Genomic DNA, 23,761 nt, shown 5'->3' with positions numbered 1-23,761 from the left:
CTTTTAAAGTTGAACAAAAAAACATTACTTTTTGGGGCGAACTATTCCTTTAAAATCTTCTCCCACTTGTAAATATTAACACTCCATTAACAAACTCAACACAAAACAAACTTAAGGAATACAATTTCAGTCAAGCTCACTTCATAAATCCCCACCCTATAATATTGTACATAGAACAATTATCAACACAGATAATTTCACAGAAATAATATCAAACTAAAACCCAACAAAGTGCAAACTGAAGCTGCCGGTGCGATTCCTACCACAACATGTGCTGCGCATCTGCACATTAAACACAGCGTTTGTTTCAAACACACCAATGTTCCTTTCACTGCCAAAGCAACAAAAATTGACAAGTAACATCACTGACAACATTTCTGTCAAGGACACAGGCTTTCAAAATTGACCATTTCCACAGGAAAATCCATTTGTCTGTTCGCTCCCCTTGTTCACGCAGCCTTGCTGTATCCGAAGATTCCTACAGGGAAGAGCTTGACGTGAGTCGGCCACTGCGCCGCCAGCTGGAAAAACTTCACGTCGTGCCACTCCACGCCATCGATCGACACTGAGGACGAGAACAAGAACATTTACACAACACCATTACACCTCACACACAACGAGCTCAAACCCTCAAAAACAGCTTATCCGGAAATTCAGTTCGGAAAAAGCTTGTTTCTGCCACGAAATACAAGAATGTAAAAGATAATTGCGACTTTATATCATGAAAAACAGTAAGAATTGTGAGATTAAAAACACGCAATTACATTTTTATATTTTATTCCATGGCGGAAACAAGCTTCCATACAAGTCCAGTGCATTTGTTACAGTAGCAACATTTTATCAAAATGATCTATGATCAAGTTGAATGTTTTTTTTGTTTTGTTTTTTAAATCTTCTGCCCACCAAAGCTGCCTTTATTTTATCGAAAATACAGATAAAACAGTAACTATCACAATATATTGTGAAAATGATTACAATTTAAATTAGCTGTTATCTATGTGAATATTAATAATAAAATAAAAATAATATTTTATAATAAAACTCATCTTTGATCACCAAAATGACACATTTAAATGTTTTTCATGCCTTAAATTACCTTGAATGTAACTCGACACCCTTGCCTCATTCAGTATACGCAGTTCTATGAATATGCAAATTAGCCCCGCCTCCTCTCACTCGCAGCAGTAATGCTATAAAGTACTGCACTAATAATGACCACAGGGTGGCAGTGAGGTACAGCCTGTGCACTGTATGTCCTGTGTGTGTGTGTTGTGTGTTGTTTACCCTTCAGCATGGTGTGCTGGTGTTTGGCAGTGCAGATGAGCCTGCTGATGCTGTCGATCACCTGACTCTTAGAGTCCACATCCTTCTCCTTCAGCTTCTTGCTCAGAAAAATCACTGGAAGGAAAGCAGACATGAAGCAACAGCACAAACTAATCCGCCTCACATCAGCTCGCTTCACACCAGCTCACCTTTCTTGTTCTTCTCCTTCATGACGACGGTCATGGCCATGCCGGGAGGGGGAGTCGGCTCGCCTCCGGTGGGGATCCGGGAAACCTGCAGCGAGCGAAAGTTACTCTTCAGCGTGTTCTTAATCCCCACGTCTCTCTTCTCGCCCTCTTTCTTCTTCTCCGCGCCCTGTAGCGTCCAGTAGTCCACCTGAAGACCCATCACCTCCCCACCGGTGCCTGGAGAACTGCACACACACTTAAATTATTCACATTTAACCATATAGATTCTTGGGTGAATGTTGGTTATCTCAGCATGAGAGAGAGGGAGTGGGGGATTAAGTAAGCAATAAGTTACTCAAGCCTGTGCTGTAATGGTGAATAAGTCATGGCTGAAGGGCATTGTTAGGCACGACGCGAAGCTGCAACCCCTTCAGCCGTGACTTATTCATGATACAGCACTAGCCTTGAGTACCTTCTTGATTTTATAAAACGGTTACCGAACACTACAAATATTAAAGCTGAAAAATATGTATCAATGCAACTTTCATGAAGTAAAAATCACTAAAAGCCTTCCTTCCGCTGGAAAAAATTGTCCCTGACCGTGAACAGCAACAGAAGTTACGTTTCATTATTTCACCATTAGATGGCGGCAAAGGCTGTGTTTATGAGTGAGTCAGTCAGTAGAGAAGACTTTTATATTGAAAGGACTCAAACTTGTGATCACGGAAGAGCAAGACACAACTGACAAATCACAGGGTGTTAGGGCACCCTTAACTGTTAAAATGACAAGATATCGAAGGGACATTCAAACGGAGTTTTATTATGAATACAGGACTGACCTGAATGAAGATAAATCTACTGTAAATGCAGGTACACTCGCTTACTCGATCTCTCACAATACTCTACTCTATAAGCTTCAGTGAACAGTATCAATGAGGACAAACACGTTTACGTTGCTAAGAGTGGTGGCTAGCGGTGTTGTGTAGTGATACACAGAACCATTGGGTGAAGCGGCCATAGCCGTGTTTTATCGTGAATGAAACAGCTATTGACCAATCAGAATCATGGATCGGAACTAACCGTTTTATAAGTGTGACATATAAGAGTAGATGATGTATGCAAACACGCTTTTTCACCGGCACCAATGCCACGTTCGACTCGTCTTCATGCTCATTTCTCACTGAAATGGTTTACATTGTTGTCTAGGACATTAGGTGCGTCCCAAATCGCGTACTTGTGCACAATTCTACGCCATTTTGTAGTATGAATAGTGCGAGTATAAATAGTGCGAGGAGTGCGTTAACACGGAAAATTCGAAAAAGAAAAAGTGCACTTTAAGTACCCGGATGACGCACTTATTTGACCGAAAAAACGAAGTGTGTATTGCTGGACACTTATAGTGCGAGTTCCTCGTACCCTGCTCCAGAGAGACCGGCAGACACGGAGGGGGATGATGGAGGGGTGCAGGCCATGTCTTTCCCGTACGCCGTTCCCGTCTGCGCCGGAGGAGACGAGAGCATGTTCACACTGCCCACCATCACTGCATCGTCAGAGTCCACTGCCACACACACACACACACACACACACACACACACACACACACACACATCAGTCATATTTCACTGCTGTTAGTGTTTTTATTGGGTTCTTTCTTGGCTAAATGTGAAGCCTACCTGATGTGGATAAGCTGTGCTCCACAATTCCCACTTTCACCAACTGCAAGAAAACACATCCAAAGAGTTACTTAAAGTCCCCCTGTGGTGAAAATCCAGCTTTTAATGTTGTTTATATGTATATGTGGTGTTTTTAATGTGCTTAGTTTAAGACAAACCATGTGTAAATTCATAAGTGGACACCATTGCTGAGTATTTTCTCCTTAATACAGCATACTATTGTTTATATTATTTCTGCTGTATTTTCCATATTTATAGTATTCATAACTGCTAAATATACAGCCAGCACTGTGCATTATACTGTATCCCACAATGCAGTGCTTTTGACTTGGCCTTCCATTTTAAATGCGATGGCATTTCAACCAAATGATAAGGCAAGAACAAGATGTTAAAAATCACAGTTGATAGTGGTTTATTCCAAGGCAATTTGACACCAAATTGGGTTAAAACACAAAATATCTCGTACTATTATAGAAATATAGCGTACTATTGTTTTAAACATTTATCTTTGCACACTGAACTTTCAAATATTTTAACAATATGCAGAAGTCTATGGAAGCTTGTTTACGCCACAGAATAAAACATTTGAAAAGATAATTGCGACTTTTTTTCTCACAATTGCGAGTTTACATCTCGCAATTCTGACTTTATTTCTCACAATTGCGAGATAAAAAGTCAGAATTGCGAGATAAAAAGTCAGAATTGTGAGATAAAAAGTCAGAATTGTGAGATATAAAGTCAGAATTGTGAGATATAAAGTCATAATTGCGTGATATAAAGTCATAATTGTGAGATATAAAGTCAGAATTGTGAGATATAAAGTCAGAATTGCGAGATATAAAGTCAGAATTGTGAGATAGTCAGAATTGTGAGATAAAAAGTCAGAATTGTGAGATATAAAGTCAGAATTGCGTGATATAAAGTCAGAATTGTGAGATATAAAGTCAGAATTGCGTGATATAAAGTCAGAATTGTGAGATATAAAGTCAGAATTGCGTGATATAAAGTCAGAATTGTGAGATATAAAGTCAGAATTGTGAGATATAAAGTCAGAATTGCGAGATAAAAAGTCAGAATTGTGAGATAAAAAGTCAGAATTGTGAGATATAAAGTCAGAATTGTGAGATATAAAGTCATAATTGCGTGATATAAAGTCAGAATTGTGAGATATAAAGTCAGAATTGTGAGATATAAAGTCAGAATTGCGAGATATAAAGTCAGAATTGTGAGATAGTCAGAATTGTGAGATATAAAGTCAGAATTGCGTGATATAAAGTCAGAATTGTGAGATATAAAGTCAGAATTGCGTGATATAAAGTCAGAATTGTGAGATATAAAGTCAGAATTGCGTGATATAAAGTCAGAATTGTGTGATATAAAGTCAGAATTGTGAGATATAAAGTAGAGGCTGACATTTTTTCGGGTCACGGGATTCCCGTGGGATTCCTGCAGGATGGGAGTCATCTTTGCTATTAATCACGGGATTTGGACGGTACAGGATAAATGGTTAACGGGAGCAGACGGGAGCGGGAATCAACCAATAGCAAAGACGACAAAAAAAGAAAAAAGTAAATGCACCATTTTGTAGTTTCCTTTTAATACGCCTACAATGTAACGCAATTAAAAAATAACTACACGACCCAGCCGTCCCAGAAGCCATCAGTGCTTTTTGTCACGGCTTCCCGCCGGAATTCAAAGAGCAGTGATGGAGGGAGTTTTCCACTTTTCCACTACACAGTACCAGCTCGCCTCGGCTCGGCTCGGCTCGACTCGACTCGACTCGACTTTGTTTGGTTTTCCACTGTGTAAAAGTTGTACCTGTACCCGCTTCCAGGTACTTTTTTTCGTACCACCTCCGCCGAGGTTCTGAGCGAGCTGAGGCGATACTAAAATGTGACATGAAAACACGGCAGACTGCTGATTGGTCAGAGAGAATTGTCACTATTCACTGCGTCATCATTGCACGCGCCAGACGGAGTATCCTGAATAAAAAACAGCAAAAACAAAAACATCCAAAAACAGCATACACTCGATTTCCTCCATAGTCCTGTGTGTGTGGTAGCGGGTGTGTCTCGCACGTCTCGCGTATAAGATTAAGTCACGGCAGTTTCCTGCGGCGTCGCTATGATGACCAGGTACTATTGTGGAGGTATTATCTGCAATGGAAAACGGAACGAAAAACGAGGCGAGTCGAGTCGAGTTGAGCTGGTAATGGTAATGGAAAAGCGCCATAAGTTGACACGTTTCCAGTGTCTTCTTGACTTCTGGCGGGAGATGTCAGGTGGGCTCGTACCAGTTGCCAAGAGGCTGCTAGCTATCCCCGCAACAAGTACTCCTTCTGAGCGTAGCTTCAGTGTTGCGGGAAGACTGATAGAGGAGAGGCGTTCTATTCTACCCTCAATCCAGAAATGTAGATGCACTTTTGTTCCTACACAGCAACATATAACTAAGATGGACTCATTATGCAAGAGCATAATTGATGAAAATCGTTAACATGTAATTAAAAAAAACTATAAATGTATTGTTTACTCAACAATAAATGAGTAAAATGCAGCTTTATGTGCTGTTTGGGTTTATTAAACTATTGTAGACATGGTGTGAACTATGTACTGTTTTTCTTTTATTTGCTGTCTTCCATTTTCTGGAGAAAATCTAGAAACAGGGGCTCAGGAGCTGGTCTAAAACAGGATGGAGAGCAGATTAAATCAAATTCTATGTATTAACTAAACACTAATTGAAGAAAAAAATATATGGGAGCGGTACAGGAGCGGGAGTCAGTTTAAACAGGAGCGGGATGGGAGTGGGAGTCAATTTACCAGGAGCGGGATGGGATGGGATTATTTTTTAAACTTTGGTCTGGGAGTGGGACGGGACAAGATTTCTTTCTATGGGAGTGGGACGGGACAGGAGTGAAAATCCACTCCCGTGTCATCCTCTAATATAAAGTCAGAATTGTGAGATATAAAGTCAGAATTGTGAGATAAAAAGTCAGAATTGTGAGATATAAAGTCAGAATTGTGAGATATAAAGTCAGAATTGTGAGATAAAAAGTCAGAATTGTGAGATATAAAGTCAGAATTGTGAGATATAAAGTCAGAATTGTGAGATATAAAGTCAGAATTGTGAGATATAAAGTCAGAATTGGGTGATATAAAGTCAGAATTGTGAGATATAAAGTCAGAATTGCGTGATATAAAGTCAGAATTGTGAGATATAAAGTCAGAATTGCGTGATATAAAGTCAGAATTGTGAGATAAGTCGCAATTATCTTTTACATTTTTTATTTTGTGGCGTAAACGAGCTTCCATAGTAATCAGGACATAATTTGCTCTATATATTCTACAAATTTGGTTAAAAAAAAGTTTTAATTTCAACTTTAATTTTAACTTTAATTTTAAGTCTGTTTTTTTCTTTCCAATAAGCAAAAAGAAGTGACCTCAGGAGGTCAAATAAATTATTATATGAGCTGTTTCCATTATTTTCCTGCAATAAACATTAAATAAACAACATGTTATGAGCGTAGGTGACACTTAAAACAGTTTTCCTACAGTAACTTTGCTAACTTTGCTTCATGAGGATGACCTCACAATTTATGTAAAATTGAGGAAGTGGATTATTCGGTAGCACTTTATTTTACAGTCCTGTTCCCCATGTGCATACTATGCACTTATTATATTAATTGCAATAACTGGGTAATAACTAGGCACTAACCCTGAACCTACCCTTAACTGTGTGTTAAGTTATGGTTAAATGTATTTACCTTACAGTATTTTACCATACTTTCTTAGGTAAGTACGCGTACTGGAATATAAAGTGCAACTGATTATTTACTTGTAGTTTCCCATTTTGTGTGATAAGGAAAAATCATGGAATACCAGGGTTGTGCTAAACATTGTTTTAAGGCAGTTTAAACGAGTTGCTAATTTAAATATATATTTAGAGGTAATTCATTATTTAATTATAATTAAAATGAATGCTGGGCAACGATTAATCGCGAAGTTTGTGTTTACATAATATATTTGTGTAGATAAATACACACATGCATGTATACATTTAAGATTTTTCATTTATTTATATATAAAATATTTATATTTATATATAATATAAATTATGTATAAGTATATATACAGTATATACATGCAAATATTTCTTAAATGTATATGTTAATGTATATATAAATGTACATACACTCACCTAAAGGATTATTAGGAACACCATACTAATACTGTGTTTGACCCCCTTTCGCCTTCAGAACTGCCTTAATTCTACGTGGCATTGATTCAGCAAGGTGCTGAAAGCATTCTTTAGAAATGTTGGCCCATATTGATAGGATAGCATCTTGCAGTTGATGGAGATTTGTGGGATGCACATCCAGGGCACGAAGCTCCCGTTCCACCACATCCCAAAGATGCTCTATTGGGTTGAGATCTGGTGACTGTGGGGGCTATTTTAGTACAGTGAACTCATTGTCATGTTCAAGAAACCAATTCTGAAATGATTCGAGCTTTGTGACATGGTGCATTATCCTGCTGGAAGTAGCCATCAGAGGATGGGTACATGGTGGTCATAAAGGGATGGACATGGTCAGAAACAATGCTCAGGTAGGCCGTGGCATTTAAACGATGTCCAATTGGCACTAAGGGGCCTAAAGTGTGCCAAGAAAACATCCCCCACACCATTACACCACCACCACCAGCCTGCACAGTGGTAACAAGGCATGATGGATCCATGTTCTCATTCTGTTTACGCCAAATTCTGACTCTACCATCTGAATGTCTCAACAGAAATCGAGACTCATCAGACTAGGCAACATTTTTCCAGTCTTCAACTGTCCAATTTTGGTGAGCTCGTGCAAATTGTAGCCTCTTTTTCCTATTTGTAGTGGAGATGAGTGGTACCCGGTGGGGTCTTCTGCTGTTGTAGCCCATCAGCCTCAAGGTTGTGCGTGTTGTGGCTTCACAAATGCTTTGCTGCATACCTCGGTTGTAACGAGTGGTTATTTCAGTCAAAGTTGCTCTTCTATCAGCTTGAATCAGTCGGCCCATTCTCCTCTGACCTCTAGCATCAACAAGGCATTTTCGCCCACAGGACTGCCGCATTCTGGATGTTTTTCCCTTTTCACACCATTCTTTGTAAACCCTAGAAATGGTTGTGCGTGAAAATCCCAGTAACTGAGCAGATTATGAAATACTTAGACCGGCCCGTCTGGCACCAACAACCATGCCACGGTCAAAATTGCTTAAATCACCTTTCTTTCCCATTCTGACATTCAGTTTGGAGTTCAGGAGATTGTCTTGACCAGGACCACACCCCTAAATGCATTGAAGCAACTGCCATGTGATTGGTTGATTAGATAATTGCATTAATGAGAAATTGAACAGGTGTTCCTAATAATCCTTTAGGTGAGTGTATGTTATGTAAACACAAACTTTTATTTTGGATGCAATTAATCATTGCCCAGCACTAAAATATAACAAAATATCCATATAAACCATATTTCTCACTCCAATGCTTTTGGACCGAGTATATTTGCGGCTTTAGAACAACAGCAGAGAGGAAACGAAAGAAGAAAAGAATTTCTCACCCCAATGAACGGGACAAACTTCTGGCAGGAGTCTTCGTCAGGGCTGTGGAGAGGAGGGAAGAAGCGTGAGCTCGGGTCGAGTGAGGTCAGGCTGTGTGTGTGAGGTGTGTGTGAGGGTGAGGATGAGTCTAGCTGGCTCATGGTGAGGGTGAGGGCTCATGAGAGGACGCTGGGAAAGCTTCTTACATCCTCCACCGGTCAGCGGGGTGTAAGGCTGCAGGCGATGGGCACGCTTCAGTACTCAACTCAATCATACATAGTCTTTCGTGGCATTTCCCAACAGTCGTCTACAACTGATAGAAGCTGCTCTCCAAGACTCAGAACACAAGCAACTTCCGAGATTCTCACTTTAGTCGATTGTAGCTGACAATAACAGGGCTATCACAGGAGTAGTCTCGAGTAGCCAGACTTTTGACTATCGGCATAACGTCTGATCCACACTGGCTATGTTTACACGCACAATCCGATTGATGAATCTGAACGTAGTGTTTACATGAACACTAAACATGTGATCGGGTAGATCCAATCGCAACTAGATTTTTTGACATGCGCACACTGCACAAATAAAGAGTTTCCCGCTGTTTGCGCATAATAACTATTCTCCTACGTTGGTTCTTTATTTGTTTTAAACAGCAGTAAATGTAATATTTACCCATTTCTGGTCATAATTTAGGAGTAAATGAGCATATGAACCATTGTGCCACTGCTTATATTTATCATGCAGTAAAAATGACTTTTCATTCAGATCGAGCTCAATCGGATCGATTAAGGTGTTTACATGAAGGCTTTTGAGTTCAACTGAGCCGCCAATCCAATTACAAACAGATTATTTGGTTGCATGTAAATGTAGCCATTGTGGCGCATTTAAGCCAAGAACCGCCTACTAACAGCGGAAGAGAATGCCTGACCAACATGGCAATGACCAATCACAACCTGGAGAAAGATCTACTTTAGGCATCTCAAACCTCAAAGTTTATTTCCTAAATTTGTAGCCGTGAACAAACAAACTCTACCAATTGGGTAAATGACATTTTAGAGAGTCCATGATGAAACGACAAACGAAAAATATCTTTAAAAAATCGGTTACACTTTATTTTAAGGTGTCATTGTTACAGTGTAATTATATATTTAAGTACTGAGTGATATTAATGAACTACATGTACTTACTATAGGGTTAGGGTTTGGTTGAGGGTTAGTTGCATGTAATTATGCATAATTTACTGTTATTACTATGGTAAGTACATGTAACAAAAAGGACACTAAAATAAAGTGTTACCAAAAAAATCAACAAAAAAAGTTCTCTTTGTATTCATATGGTTTCAAAAAACACAATTTTCAAGAGAAGTTAAACTTGTATAGGTCTCGTTAGCCATGTGTACGCATACATTAGTGTGAAATCTGCATATAAATGTTTTTGGTTTTTTTTACAAACAAATTATGGTTCATCAACAGCTTTTGTCCTAAAATGTATTATAAATTCACGAAAAAATGGAGGAACAACTGAAACCACACATACGCAAAAATCACATACTCAAGGGCCGATCAAGCTACACTTTTCGTTCTATTGACTTCCATTCATACGCATACGAACAAATGTGGTGTTGTGCAAATGTTTGTGGTGAACAAATGAGTCCTACTGAAGAGATGAGTCCGAGCTTAGGACCCAAGCAATCCGATTGGTTCAAAGCACGTTTTATGGGTAATCACTTTAGTGCCTGGTTACAAATCATACAAAATCACTTTATTATAGAAGACGTTTGTACTACGTTATAACGAGTCATTAAAGTATTTTAACTTATACGTTTCATATACTAGTATTTAACCGAAGCTATAGATTGTGAAATTAAACATTTCTCGTTGTTAGTGTGTTTTTTAGTTAGCTTAGATAGTAGCATACAGCTAACGTTATCCGATGATCGTGCTAGCTGAGCTTATACTGCCCTGATACTGCCTTAAGGGGGCCGCACACCGGACGCGCAGCTCAGCACCGCGCCACGCCACGTCTAGAACAACTCTCACCTGAAAATCCGATAACATCAGCAATTTTCTGATTTCTGTAAATAAATATAAAACGAAATGTATATTGCAGCACATGGTGAAGTCCGTATATACATTAACTACGATTTGAGACACATAAATGTAAATTTAATATAAAACTATGTAAATGGCGCTCTGTGGCGCGGCAGGATTTTGAACACGGTCCTGAGCCGCCGCGAACATACGCCGAAAGGCGCCGCCGGTGTGTGTACTCCCTTTACCGTATTCACAGCAATTCGTAATGCAATTATAATTGTCATTATTTTTTATCGTAATAATCAGCGCAATATGTTACAAGTACACTTTTTTTAAATGAAAAGAACCATAAAATAATGTTTATTTGTGTATATTACTCATTTTCTTATTAACAGTTTAGACAGCTAACGTTAGCGACAAGTTATCGGCAAGAACAGATTTAGATAAGGCATACTACTGGCATACTAATGGGGTCCTAAGCTCGGACTCATCTCTTCAATAGGACTCATTTGTTCACCACACCAGAAACACAAGACTCTAAGAATCTAGTTGCTCTCCGAAGTTCAAGTTTGTTGAACTCTGACCTGAAAATTCGTATCACGTGGCGACGCGTGACCGTTAGACGATCGGTAAGTCATGGCGAGACCTCTTGGCTGAATTAAAACCACGTTTTAACTTCTGAGAGGAGTAGATTGTGTACAATTCTTACTTTCTAGGTTTATTATCATTTATTACATTTTAAATGTATGTTTATGAAAAAGACTTGATATCCCAAACGGTTGCAGTGTCCTGTCCTCTCTAGTGTGACTGCGGCTTAAAAGTGTTAAGATGTGATTTTACACATAGATATTTAATCATATCATATAAAACAGCCCAACAGCTGGAGCTGTGAGGTTCCTCTGCACATTACTGTAGATCCATGCAAAAAAACAAGCCTGACTCTGAATAAAAGGTTCACTGTGTCTGAACTGGTTTTGAAAGTGCTGGAGAATGTCACGGCTCTGTCCATCCTCTCTTCATTCACTTCTCTTTGTTATCCTCCCTCTCTCTCTATAGGTCTTCCTTCTCTTTGTATATCTCCTTTCTCCTGTCTCTATTTTATTCTGCTTCATATAAAGTGATAATTGGTTGTGTGACCTTTCGTATTTGTGCTCGTCCTTCAGCTGGGAAACTGCAGACTATCACAGATTTATGTTCCAGTGCTTCATTATTCATCTAATATTTGGTTTTCATAACATTAATTAGCACTATCCGACAGTGGTCAAAACATGATTCTGCATGCCTTATACTATTAATAAGTTGAGTACTGAACACATTCATGAAATTGATCGCTTTGATTGACTTAATATTCCAAATATTAACAAGTAATCGTCAAGTGTTCCTCAACTAACACACACTCGCAAGTCTGAACCCACAACCTTTCAGTTACCACATTCATAACCACTATCCCACACCACCCTATACTTCACTTAGTTAGTCACCGACCATTTCTTACTTCAAACCTGTTAAACCAAACTAAACCAGTTAAAGACACAAAAAGACTGAGTTATGAAAACACAGAACACAGAGTGAGCAAAAACTAGTAGTCACGCGGACAGGTGTGTGAGGTTAACACACTGAGAGCATGAGTGATTTAAACCACAGCAAACATGGACGTCAACCCAAACACACGATTAGGTACCTGATGTAAAAATCAAAATACAAACTTCTCTTCCTTGAAGGCAAAAACAAAAAGAAAAGACCCAAAGCATAACAGTTACTGCGCCGTCCTCAACACACATCTTCTCAATGACAAAATCAAATCAAATCAAACAAATGAGTGACATAATTAGAAAAACATTAACTCAAATGCAAGAGCAACTGATTATAAGAGGCTTTGTCTGATCTACTTTATGGACTAATTTACTATAATGATTATGATACCCATAATAATTAATCTCATAAATCATGTCCGTGTCACATTTCACCCCAAAACCAAAACAAATAAGAACTGATTTATATTGTGCAGTGAAAACAAATCATAATTAATGTTTTTCATTAAGGAGATTACGTCTTTTAGGAACATTGAGATTATTTTATGACAATCAAGCACATTTTCACTAAATCCTCATTACTGCTAAATGCACAATTTTACAGTGAAGAATCCAATAAATGTTTTTCATGAAAACATTTTTAATCGTCCTAAAATCAGTGTGTGTAATGTTGCTGTTTGAGCATGAAAAAAATCTGTTCTTATATAGGTTTCATAGAAAAATATAGTTCCTCTCTATATCAGTGTCACTGTTTCTGAACTCCATTGTAGTCTTGAGTTTCTTCCAGGAACGAACACGTCACAATATTCCTCATTTTATTCATTAATACGCAGAATAAAGGGGCGGGGCCTGGTTGAGTTAGTCAGTAGTGTGTTGAAACTGGTGGTTATGGTAAGAGGCGGGACATTTCCCAAACACACTCGAAGTGCTCGACCAATCACAACACACTGATCCAGTCGACCAATCAGAGCACAGTGTGCTTTTCAGAAGGAGGGGCTTCATAGAGACAGGAACTAAACAGAGCGTTACTGACAGACTGGGAAGAGAGGAGCTGCAACAATGGAGAATATGGGGAAAATAATTGTTTTTGAACATTTAAGCATGAAAACCTATTCTAGTAGAGCCCAATAACAAAATCAAGCATTTGTAAAAGGGCATAATATGGCCTCTTTACATAAAATACAATGTTTTTCTTTTAAATTTGGGGTGAAATCTGACCTGGATCATTTTTCTTGATAATTTTTGTAAGATTAAAGGTTAGCTCACCCAAAAATCTGAATTCTATCATTAATTACTCGCCCTCATGTCGTTCCCAACCCATAAGACTTTCGTTCATCTTCGAAACACAAATGAAGATCCTTTTGAGGATATCTGAGAGCTTTCTGTCTCTCCATTGACAGCGAATTGAGCAGTTTGGTCCAAATATGATGAACAGAATTTAGGCTTTTATTCACATTTAAACAGTGATCAGCGAACATAAACAGAAGCTCAACCGAACCTGCTTGACAGGTGAGAACAAACCTCATTGGTTCTCGCTCGTCAAGCGAACATGCTTGAGCTTCCGTCTACTATAACTGAAGTGTAAGTTGATGAATGTTTATATGTGAAAAAAAGCCAAAATTCATTCTGTTCATCATATAAAGCGATCAATATGTTCTCTTATGTTCTCTTTATGAACTTTTTGAAGAGTACAGAAAGATTTAATCAAAAAGACCTTAGTTTGTGTTCCGAAGATAAATGAAAGTCTGATGGGTTTGGGAAGACATGAGGGTGAGTAATTAATGACAGAATTGTCATGTTTGAGTAAACTATCCCTATTTTATACAACTGTGTTTTGGCTAGATGGTGAATAAACATAAAGTACATTTAAGTATCACACATACCTCACATTTACATAATTAATTAGATCTTCACACACACACACATGCAAGACAATACCTTTTCTGTTTATAGGTAAGCATTGCTTCAGAAATGGGGAACTGGTGGGAGAGATTCGCTCCAGCCAGATACTGTGAGACGCGTCCGGCCACATCAATATTATCTGTGGACATTTCCAAACATCACACGCTTTACGGCACAGCAGCAAATCAGGCAATAGAGGCATCAAATCATATTAGCAGACGCTCTAACCTGAAGTGGGAGCTTCTAACCTCCCGAAAATGTCCCGCCATCCTGCGTCCATGAAGATGTTACAGAACTTACTGTCAAATGTTGAGATGTATTTGGCCAGTGGATGACAACCTTTCAAAAACAAAGTACATTTTGCTCATATTGAAGAAATACCACTTAATAAAAGGTTGTTGTCTTTCACATCTGACCAAAGTCCAAAATAAACTCCTGCTAAGCACCAGATATGACTACAAACTGGCTTTGGCCCATAAATAATATCACCCGCTGGGTGGAAACTCTATTATGAACATAATACAGGGTTTAATTGAATTGTTGGTATCCTCCCATTAAGCTGCGAAAACTAAAATAATGAAAAGTCGGTCACGTTTTTCTGACATATACAGTTTTACTGAAAAAAAGCAGCTATACATATACATATTTTTAACATATGATAGAATATATAGAAAATGTATAATAATTATGAATGTTTTAATGTTTTTGAATTGAAATGTTTCTGAAAGAAATCTCTTCTGCTCACCAAGGCTGCCTTTATTTGATCAAACATAAAACAGTAATACTGTAAAATATTATTACAATTTAAAATAGCAGTTTTCTATGTGAATATTGTCACAGTTCTGTTCAGTTAGTTTTATTTTCACTGACTTTTAGTTTGTTTTTCTCAGTCACATGTTCTCCTTTGTCTTAGTTTCCCACCACTCGTTTGTATCCTTGGTTACCGTCATTATGAGTTATGTGTTTCAGCTGTGTTTGATTCATCATCTCGTTTGTGTTTGCCTTAATAGTTGTACCCTCACAGTCACTCTTTGTCCGGTCACCGTCTATGTTAGAGGTTGTTTTGTTTGCCTGCCTGCCTGTTTGGATTGCCTTTGAAGTGGATTATTAAAGGCTTTTGAAACTTGATCATTAAAGGCTTTTGAAACATGATGATCATCATCATCATCTTCTTGTTTCTGTGTGACATATAGTAAATTGCAATCAAATGTGATCAAAGCTGAATTTTCAGCATCATTACTCCAGTCTTCAGAGTCACATTATCCTTTAGAAATCATTCTAATATGATGATTTGTTTTTTCCACCAAAAATATGAAGCAGCATCAACACTGATAATAATCAGAAATGTTTCTTGAGCACCAAATCATCATATCAGAATGATTTCTGAAGGATCGTGTGACACTGAAGACTGGAGTAATGATGCTGAAAATTCAGCTTTGTAATAATTGTGATAATATTTCACAATATTGCTGTTTTTACTGTGTTCTCGATCAAATAAATGCAGCCTTGGTGGGCAGAAGAGACTTCTTTCAAAAGCTCTAAACTTTTGACCGGTAGTGTATGTTTTTGAGAGGAATTTTAAGAGTTATGTATATTTTTGAGAGTTAATTTTGCGGCGCGCTTCAGATGCTTTATTCTGCTTACCGACAGGAATGACCAGGAAACGAATGTAGCTCAACCAATCAGGCGTCTTGTTGGCGAGTTGCTCCACAAAGCAGCGTAGGACCGTGCTGAGGTAACTCTGGTCGCCCGCCACTGCCACTTTAATGGTTGGTGGTGTTTGTGCATTACAGTTGCAGCTGTATGAGATTTACAAAATCAGTTCTCACTAAGACAAAATAAAAACTTCTAATAAAGCAAGCTAGGGTTTATTCTTGTGTTGTGAGTGGACAGTGAGGAATTTGAGTGGCCTTACAATCGTTGAATCCTGGTGACGATGGTGTTGAAGGCGGCCTGAACGTCTGCGGGGGAAACGGTGGACACAATAGGCTGCTTGTGCTCCTGAAGAATCTCATTCAAATACTGCCACAGAAACACAGGTTACGGGTCAGAGAGCAGCACGAGGGAAATTGTGAGGATGGCAAAAAAGAAACAAGTTATGAGGACTGTGATGTACATAATGGCTATTCCAGCGGTACACATCTGCCTCAGGGAAAGACAAATGTCCAAACAAATCCAAACAGACAAGACAAGTGCTAAAAACACTTTGTGTCCCCAGGTTAATGCGTCAGCCCTGTTACCACCATAACCAGCTCTTATTAAAATAATATACGAGTCAATAAATCAAACAGGGAACTCTGGGACAAGCAAATCAAGTCTCCTCTTTTCCCTTTTTAGTATTATGTAATCACACGTATGTGTCACGCATCGGCAAAGCGTGATGTAGGCAACAGGTCGGACGAGGAAGATGAATCCAAAATAGAATTAATTATCAGAAGGATAAACTGTGACCAAACTTAGCAAACACAAATGAAAACAGAAACACAGGCTGGAAGGTGGCTTGAAGCCCGGTGGAGCCGCGAAGACGGCGGTCTTTGGTGGAGCTGAGGAGCCAAGGTGGAGCAGTGAGGACGGCGTTTCCTGGTGTAGTTGAGGGGGCGAGGAGCCAAGGTGGAGCAGTGAGGATGGCGTTCCCTGGTGGAGTTGAGGGGGCGAGGAGCCATGGTGGAGCCAGAGGGATGAGGAAGCCTGGAGGAGCCATGAGGACGGCGGTCCCTGGTTGAGCTGAGGGGGTGAGGAGCCAAGGTGGAGCAGTGAGGACAGTGGTCCCTGGTGGAGCTGAGGGGGTGAGGAGCCAAGGTGGAGCAGTGAGGACGGCGTTCCCTGGTGGAGTTGAGGGGGCGAGGAGCCATGGTGGAGCCAGAGGGATGAGGAAGCCTGGAGGAGCCATGAGGACGGCGGTCCCTGGTTGAGCTGAGGGGGTGAGGAGCCAAGGTGGAGCAGCGAGGACGGTGTTCCTTGGTGGAGCTGAGGGGGCGAGGAGCCAAGGTAGAGCAGTGAGGACGGCGTTCCCTGGTAGAGTTGAGGGGGTGAGGAGCCAAGGTGGAGCAGTGAGGATGGCGTTCCCTGGTGGAGTTGAGGGGGTGAAGAGCCATGGTGCAGCCAGAAGGACGAGGAAGCCTGGTGGAGCCATGAGGACGGTGGTCCCTGGTGGAGCTGATGGGGTGAGGAGCCAAGGTGGAGCAGCGTGGACGGAGTTCCCTGGTGAAGCTGAGGGGGCGAGGAGCCAAGGTGAAGCCAGAGGGACGAGGAAGCCTGGTGGAGCCGGGAGGACGGCGAACGCTGGTGGAGCTGAGGGGGCGAGTAGCCAAGGTGATGCCAGAGGGACGAGGAATCCTAGTGGAGCCGCGAGGACGGCGGTCCCTGGTGGAGCTGATTGATGGGCCGAGGTGGAGCCACGAGGACGGCAGTCGCTTGTGGAGCTGAGGGGGCGAGGTGCCAAGGTGGAGCAGCGAGAACTTCCTTTCCACGAGGAAGCCCGGTGGAGCCGTGAGGACCACGGTCCATGGTGAAGCTGAGGGGGCGAGGAGCCAAGGTGGAGCCGACTGGTCGATGGGCCGAGGTGGAGTTAAGGGCCTGATGGCCCGAGGCACAGCCAGGGAATCCACTTGCCACGGCATAGCTAGTGCACGTAAGACCCTAGGTGGATACGAATTGCAGGGTAGAGTCAACAGAGGAGGAGAAGAGGGACTGGAGGACTGACTGGTTTAGGCAGAGGAGGGCGATGAACACTTAACACTAGGTGATGAAACTGACAGGGATCAGCGGAGGAAGTGTTCATCTAGCTCGGCTAAAACTCCCACTGGCACATTTGTAGAAGCTGGCTCAGACACCTGGTCAGACTGGGCGGCGGTCTTTAACTTGGGGACAGACGTGGCTGCAGGTTTTGGCTTTGTTGCAGGCATAGGCTCTGGCATAGGGTCCGTGGTGGGCTTTAACACTGGCTCCAGATCTGCGGTGGGTAAATACTTCTTCTCCGTTGGTAAGCATGGGTTCTGGTTCTGCGGTGTTCATGATGGACGAGAACATTATGGGGTAAGTACATTGCAAACACTGCAGAATGGCCTCTCTCCAAAGAGTCCTCTGTTCCTCTCTTAAAGTCAGGTAAGTTCAGGGGGCTGTAATAGTTCACCCCAATCCAAAACAATGATTTAAATAATCCAATATAGGGAGATCTTCACGGGCAAGGGAGAAGAAGTCTGCTGCTCGATCCATATTCTTTCTGTTAGTCTAGTGATCTGTCACACTCGGGTTGAGGGAGAAGATGAGACGTGGCAAGCGGATCTATTAGCAGCTTAACTTTAATTAAACAACACAAGAGAGAAGTAATGAACAAGAATCACATAACAGTGTGTACTCAAACACAACCAACACCAGACAAAGAACACAGAGAACTGAAGGTCTTATATACACAAGATAATGAATTATGTGCACTTATTAATAACGTAATGAATAACCATGACAACAAAGGATGAGTGGGAACACAGTACATAAAGAAAAGCAAACTAAAAGTATTTGACAACAAAACCAGAACATTAATATAAACACACATACACACACACATACTATATATATATATAATTTAATAAGCATATATAAAATGGAATGAATATATATCTGAACCATGTTACCATGATTGTATAAAAAAACAAATGATTATTGAAAACTGGAAATTTGTAGAAAAATTTGCATTAAATTCTCTTTAAAAGTAGCTTAGTTATTTAGTTATTACTAAATAACCTGTCAAAATTAACTGACGTTAACAGTCGTATTCCAGCTAAGGAAGAAGTGGAATCGACTAGTTGATTCCTCATTCAACTAGAAAGAAAAAACACTACTAAACACTAACATATAACATTAACACACTAATTTACTACAAAATTGGCTAAAAATCTTTCAAATTGGATTTAAAAATCACCTGTTTTTGGAATAACCCTAAAATACACACAAAATAATTTTTTTAATTGGTATTTTCGTTTTGTTAAAAACATTAAATACATTTTTTTTTAAACATCGAAACAAGATACATTTCACTGAGATGCAAAATTACAAAAACATATTCGGAACACAATGTACCAAATTTAGTAAGGATCACACTTTAAACGAAACAATATATGCCAACAGGGTAAGAATAATAAACTTATTTCAAGATATATTCTATGAAAACCAGTCATATCTCATTACACAATTTTAATTGTCAAGTACATGTATATTGTTTTAAGGATGTTTCAGTATGTTGATTGGAAAACAAGTCCCAAATATATATATATATATATATATATATATATATATATATACAGTACAGGCCAAAAGTTTGGACACATTACTATTTTTAATGTTTTTGAAAGAAGTTTCTTCTGCTCATCAAGCCTGCATTTATTTGATCAAAAATACAGAAAAAAAATGTAATATTGTGATATATTATTACAATTTAAAATAATTGGTTTTCAATTTATTATACTTTAAATGATCATTTATTTCTGTGATGCAAAGCTTAATTTTCAGGATCATTACTCCAGTCTATCACATGATCCTTTAGAAATCATTCTAATATGATGATTCATTATCAAAGTTGGAAACAGTTCTGCTGCTTAATATTTTTTCATAACCTGTGATACTTTTTTGCAAAAAAGCAGCAAATGTTTTAAAAATTGAAATCTTTTGTAACAGCAATATCCACTACTGGTCAGTCATTTGGGGTCAGTAATTTTTTTCTTTCTTTTTTTGAAATAAATCAATACTTTTATTCAGCAAGGATGTGTTAAATTGATAAAAAGTGATAGTAAAGAAGATTTATATTATTATAAAATATTTTTTTATTTTGAATAAATGCAGTTCTTTTTAACCTTTTATTCATCAAATATATTAGGCAGCAGAACTGTGTCCAACACTCATAATAAATCACAATATTAGAATGATTTCTAAAGGATCATGTGATAGACTGGAGTAATGATGCTGAAAATTCAGCTTTGCATCACAGAAATAAATGATAATTTAAAGTATAATAAATTGAAAACCAATTATTTTAAATTGTAATAATATATCACAATATTAAATTTTTTTCCTGTATTTTTGATCAAATAACTGCAGGCTTGATGAGCAGAAGAAACCTCTTTCAAAAACATAACAAATAGTAATGTGTCCAAACGTTTGGCCTGTACTGTATATAAAACAAAACAAACTCATGGTAGAAAGCACGCACCTGCCCCTGCCAGTCTGTAGTGTTAATAAGGATGATATTCTCTGGCAGATGTTCGTCAGAGTTCAGGATCTGATTGAGCTGATCGTACACTGATTTCCTCGGGAGCTGCAACAAGAAGGACGTTGGGTCAGAAAACGGGAACTAATTCGTCTTTCGATATTTTCCTCGTTCTTCTACCGTCAGGCACAAACACTTACACAAACCTGTGTGATGAGTCTGGACTCTGGCGAGGTTTCGCTCTCGATGCTGCTGGTGCGGTCGCTCTGAGCTTTAGAGTTCTGCCTGTCCTTCATGGACGTGCTGCGCGGACGCCGCTGGAGCTTACTCTCTGTTTTACTGGCCAGACAACAAGGAGAGAGACATGTTACAACTGCTGGAAGGAGAGCGTTCAGCACATCCCTAACCCTCAGATTTATTAGAGTTCCTGCAAGACTTTTTGGACTTAAAGGAGTAGTTCACTTCAGAATTTAAATTTCCTGATAATTTACTCTCCCCCACGTCATCCAAGATGTTCATGTCTTTCTTTCTTCAGTCAAAAAGAGGTTAAGGTTTTAAGGAAAACATTCCAGGATTTTCTCCACATAGTGACTTCAATGGGGTCCAACGGGTTGAAGGTCCAAATTGCAGTTTTAGTGCAGCTTCAAAGTCTCGACAAATAAACATTTATATACTTTTTAAAGGTGAACTAAGTAACTTTTTTACCTTAACCGAACAGCTTCGGAGTCATTGGAATAGTTATATGACTTTTTTCGGGTTGAATAGTGGTCGTCTCGCACCCCCCAAGCGCCTGTGAGCCGAAAAACCACCCTTGCAACTTTGAGCCGCCGGCCGCAGCGTCAGGAAGTATCGCGTGGACTTTATATCAGATATCAGGTCTCGCGATGTAACGAATTGCTTTACGGCAAAAAAATCAGCTAAAATTCTGTCATTATTGCGCTCCCTCACGCTATTCGAACCCGAATGAAGAAGACGTTTTAAAGAATGTCCCATCTGCTTTGATGTCGTTGATCTACTAGCCTCTGGTATCTGAGAGTCGCCAACGAGTTTTTCGACAGTGTTGTCAAATATCTATTCCGAAGCTGTAGGGGGAGCTCTATAGAGAAACCTGCGTGCAAAAAGCGAGAATACAGCGAAGAAATTCCCGAAACTGCATAGCCCTGCTTTAACCACAAATGCTTGTCGTCTTGCACTAGCTCGGCGATGCGCCACGCATTACGTAATCACGTTGAAATGACCAATGGTTTGTCTAGATAAGACCCTTATTCTTTGGCTGGGATCGAGTCGAGCCCTTTGAAGCTGCACTGAAACTCACATTTGGACCTTCAAACCATTGATAACCGTTGAAGTCCACTATATGGAGAACAATCGTAATTTATTTTCGACTGAAGAAAGACAGACATGAACATCTTGGATGACGTGGGGGAGAGTAAATCATCAGGAAATTTTAATTCTGAAGTGAACTAATCCTTTAAGCTGGAAAACCAAGCTAAATTCAGATGTGTCTTAGGCTGTGTTCACACTTGTGGTTCAGTTCTTTTGGTCCGGACCAAAAAAGAAAAAATGATAGAGTTAGGGTGTGTTCACACTTGGCATGTTTGGTTGGATTAAAACGAACCCCAGTGCCATCCGAACCCAGGAGCATCAAACAAGCGGAGCGAGACGCTGAAAAGATGAGTCTCGCTCCGCTTACAAACGAACTCTGGTGCGGTTCGACTTAAATATGAACGCAACACGGACCAAAAACATCTAAACGAACCAAAAACAGGACGTGATGTCACAAGATGCGGCCCTAAAAAGGGCAGAATGCTCCGTGACGCATATCGTTCTTTCTCATCATAGTCTCGATGTGTCCCATCACAGTTCAGTACAGGAACAGCATCTCCTCACAGCAGATCTTCATGTCTGTGTGTGACGGAGGGATTCCTGCCGCTGTTTGACTCCTTTACACATTTTATAAGCTCTTCATGAGTTCCCAGCTGGTCAAAATGCTATCATATGTAGCTACGCACACACAACAAGTTCATTTAGCCCAGAACACTGCATCGCTTTGGATGTTCGATCAATTCCAGCGCGAAATAGACATAATAAAAGTCGACCAGTTGGGTTGTGAATGTATCCTTATGCCTTTAGTTTCGGTATCTTTAGGTTCGGTGTTAAAATGGCAATGTGAACGCTAAGCGGACCAGGACTCAGAACCAAAGTCTCTATTACCGGACCAAACAAATCAAGCGAACCGGACTACAAGGGACGAACACAACCTTATTCAAATGAACCGCTCTAACAGAGCAATCACACCAGAGTTAGTTTTAATCCAACCAAACCTGTCAAGAGTGAACACACCCTTAGATCATGGAAACTGGTTTCTAGATGGTCCAAACTGGTTTAGGTGGAATAAATGTAGAGTATTCAACTCATAGATGTAGGACGCTTGCTGCTTCCAGTTGTCTTTTCAGTCTGAACTAAGTACAGTAGCTCTATAATACACAGTGTGTGGCATGTTCTGCCTCCCGAGGCTCTACAAAAGAAGCTCAAAAGAGGCGAATTGTTGATGCGCTGCTGCGTTCCAGATTCACTAAAGTGTCTGTGAGCCCCTCGCTCGGGGACTGAGTCTTAATGAGCTCATTAGCCAATGCAAACACACACATATGCCATCTAACAGAGGCCTGCGAGAACAACCAGCTAGAAAACGACATGGAAGAACAAACGTGATGGACCACTAGAGAAATATAACAGATGGGTGTTCCTTCAACTCAGCGCTTTCTGTCCTGTGGACTTTCAGAAAATAAACTTGCTTAAAACGTACTTTTCACACTGTTTTTTTTCTTTTTCAAGTCAGCATGAAATGACAATTCACCCTGTCTATTTTCTAAATGCGTGTTATTGAGCTTATTGTGAACAATTCACAAGTTATTTTTAATTCAAAATGACGGTGAAAGGACAGACTTCTCTCAGGTGATGTATGTAGGACTTCTCCAATCATTGTGCTTACTTAAACCCCGCCCCCTTCTTACAATCGACTGCAAGCCTGCATTCAGCTGATTTGCTTCCGTCCAATCAAAAATAGTCCATTTAAAGTGTTGCCAACTGTTTTCAACAGAAAGTAGCTGAAGCATGCTCAAAAAGTCGCTAGATGATGTAATGCACCGACTGTCTGCACTTTACATCTGTTTTCTCACCTAATCTGTGCTCACATACTGTCATTTTCTCAATTACTCAATGATATATTTTCTGTCAGACAACAGAATGTGTATGATATAATGAATGACTTGTTACCCAGCAATCCAAAAGGTCGCCAGATTCGTCACTAGTCGCTTTTTGGAGGAAGAAAAAGTCACTACAGGGGTTTGAAAAGTCACTAATCTAGTCGCTAAATTGCTTTCACTCATAGATGCATGTCACAATGT

The 23,761-nt window shown here is 39.8% G+C and overlaps 1 protein-coding gene across 4 annotated transcripts in view; it reads right to left on the bottom strand.

Moving 5' to 3' along the window:
* Window positions 1-23,761, bottom strand: part of LOC309475348 (phosphofurin acidic cluster sorting protein 2) — a 70,656-nt gene that overhangs the window by 3,370 nt on the left and 43,525 nt on the right. The window contains exons 13-25 of one of the 4 annotated variants that reach the window (XM_082138104.1): window positions 20,561-20,693; window positions 20,358-20,462; window positions 16,071-16,177; window positions 15,800-15,954; window positions 14,384-14,494; window positions 14,192-14,294; window positions 12,403-12,435; window positions 8,709-8,751; window positions 3,125-3,167; window positions 2,868-3,009; window positions 1,473-1,696; window positions 1,285-1,398; window positions 1-565 (exon numbers count right to left, since the gene is read on the bottom strand). The exon at window positions 1-565 is cut by the window's left edge and continues 220 nt beyond it. In XM_082138104.1, the coding sequence (XP_081994230.1) occupies window positions 450-565; window positions 1,285-1,398; window positions 1,473-1,696; window positions 2,868-3,009; window positions 3,125-3,167; window positions 8,709-8,751; window positions 12,403-12,435; window positions 14,192-14,294; window positions 14,384-14,494; window positions 15,800-15,954; window positions 16,071-16,177; window positions 20,358-20,462; window positions 20,561-20,693 (1,429 nt within the window). In that variant the 3' untranslated portion in view covers window positions 1-449. Of the gene's footprint in view, window positions 566-1,284; window positions 1,399-1,472; window positions 1,697-2,867; window positions 3,010-3,124; window positions 3,168-8,708; window positions 8,752-12,402; window positions 12,436-14,191; window positions 14,295-14,383; window positions 14,495-15,799; window positions 15,955-16,070; window positions 16,178-20,357; window positions 20,463-20,554; window positions 20,694-23,761 lie in introns of all 4 variants that reach the window. The other 3 variants (XM_082138103.1, XM_082138106.1, XM_082138105.1) reach the window with 3 other exon arrangements.

The sequence above is a fragment of the Leuciscus leuciscus genome (genome assembly GCF_965113295.1).
Source record: "Leuciscus leuciscus genome assembly, chromosome: 15".
Taxonomy (NCBI): Eukaryota; Metazoa; Chordata; class Actinopteri; order Cypriniformes; family Leuciscidae; genus Leuciscus; species Leuciscus leuciscus.
The sequence above is the reverse complement of the archived record's forward strand: the minus strand, read 5'-3'. Positions and strand labels throughout refer to the sequence as shown.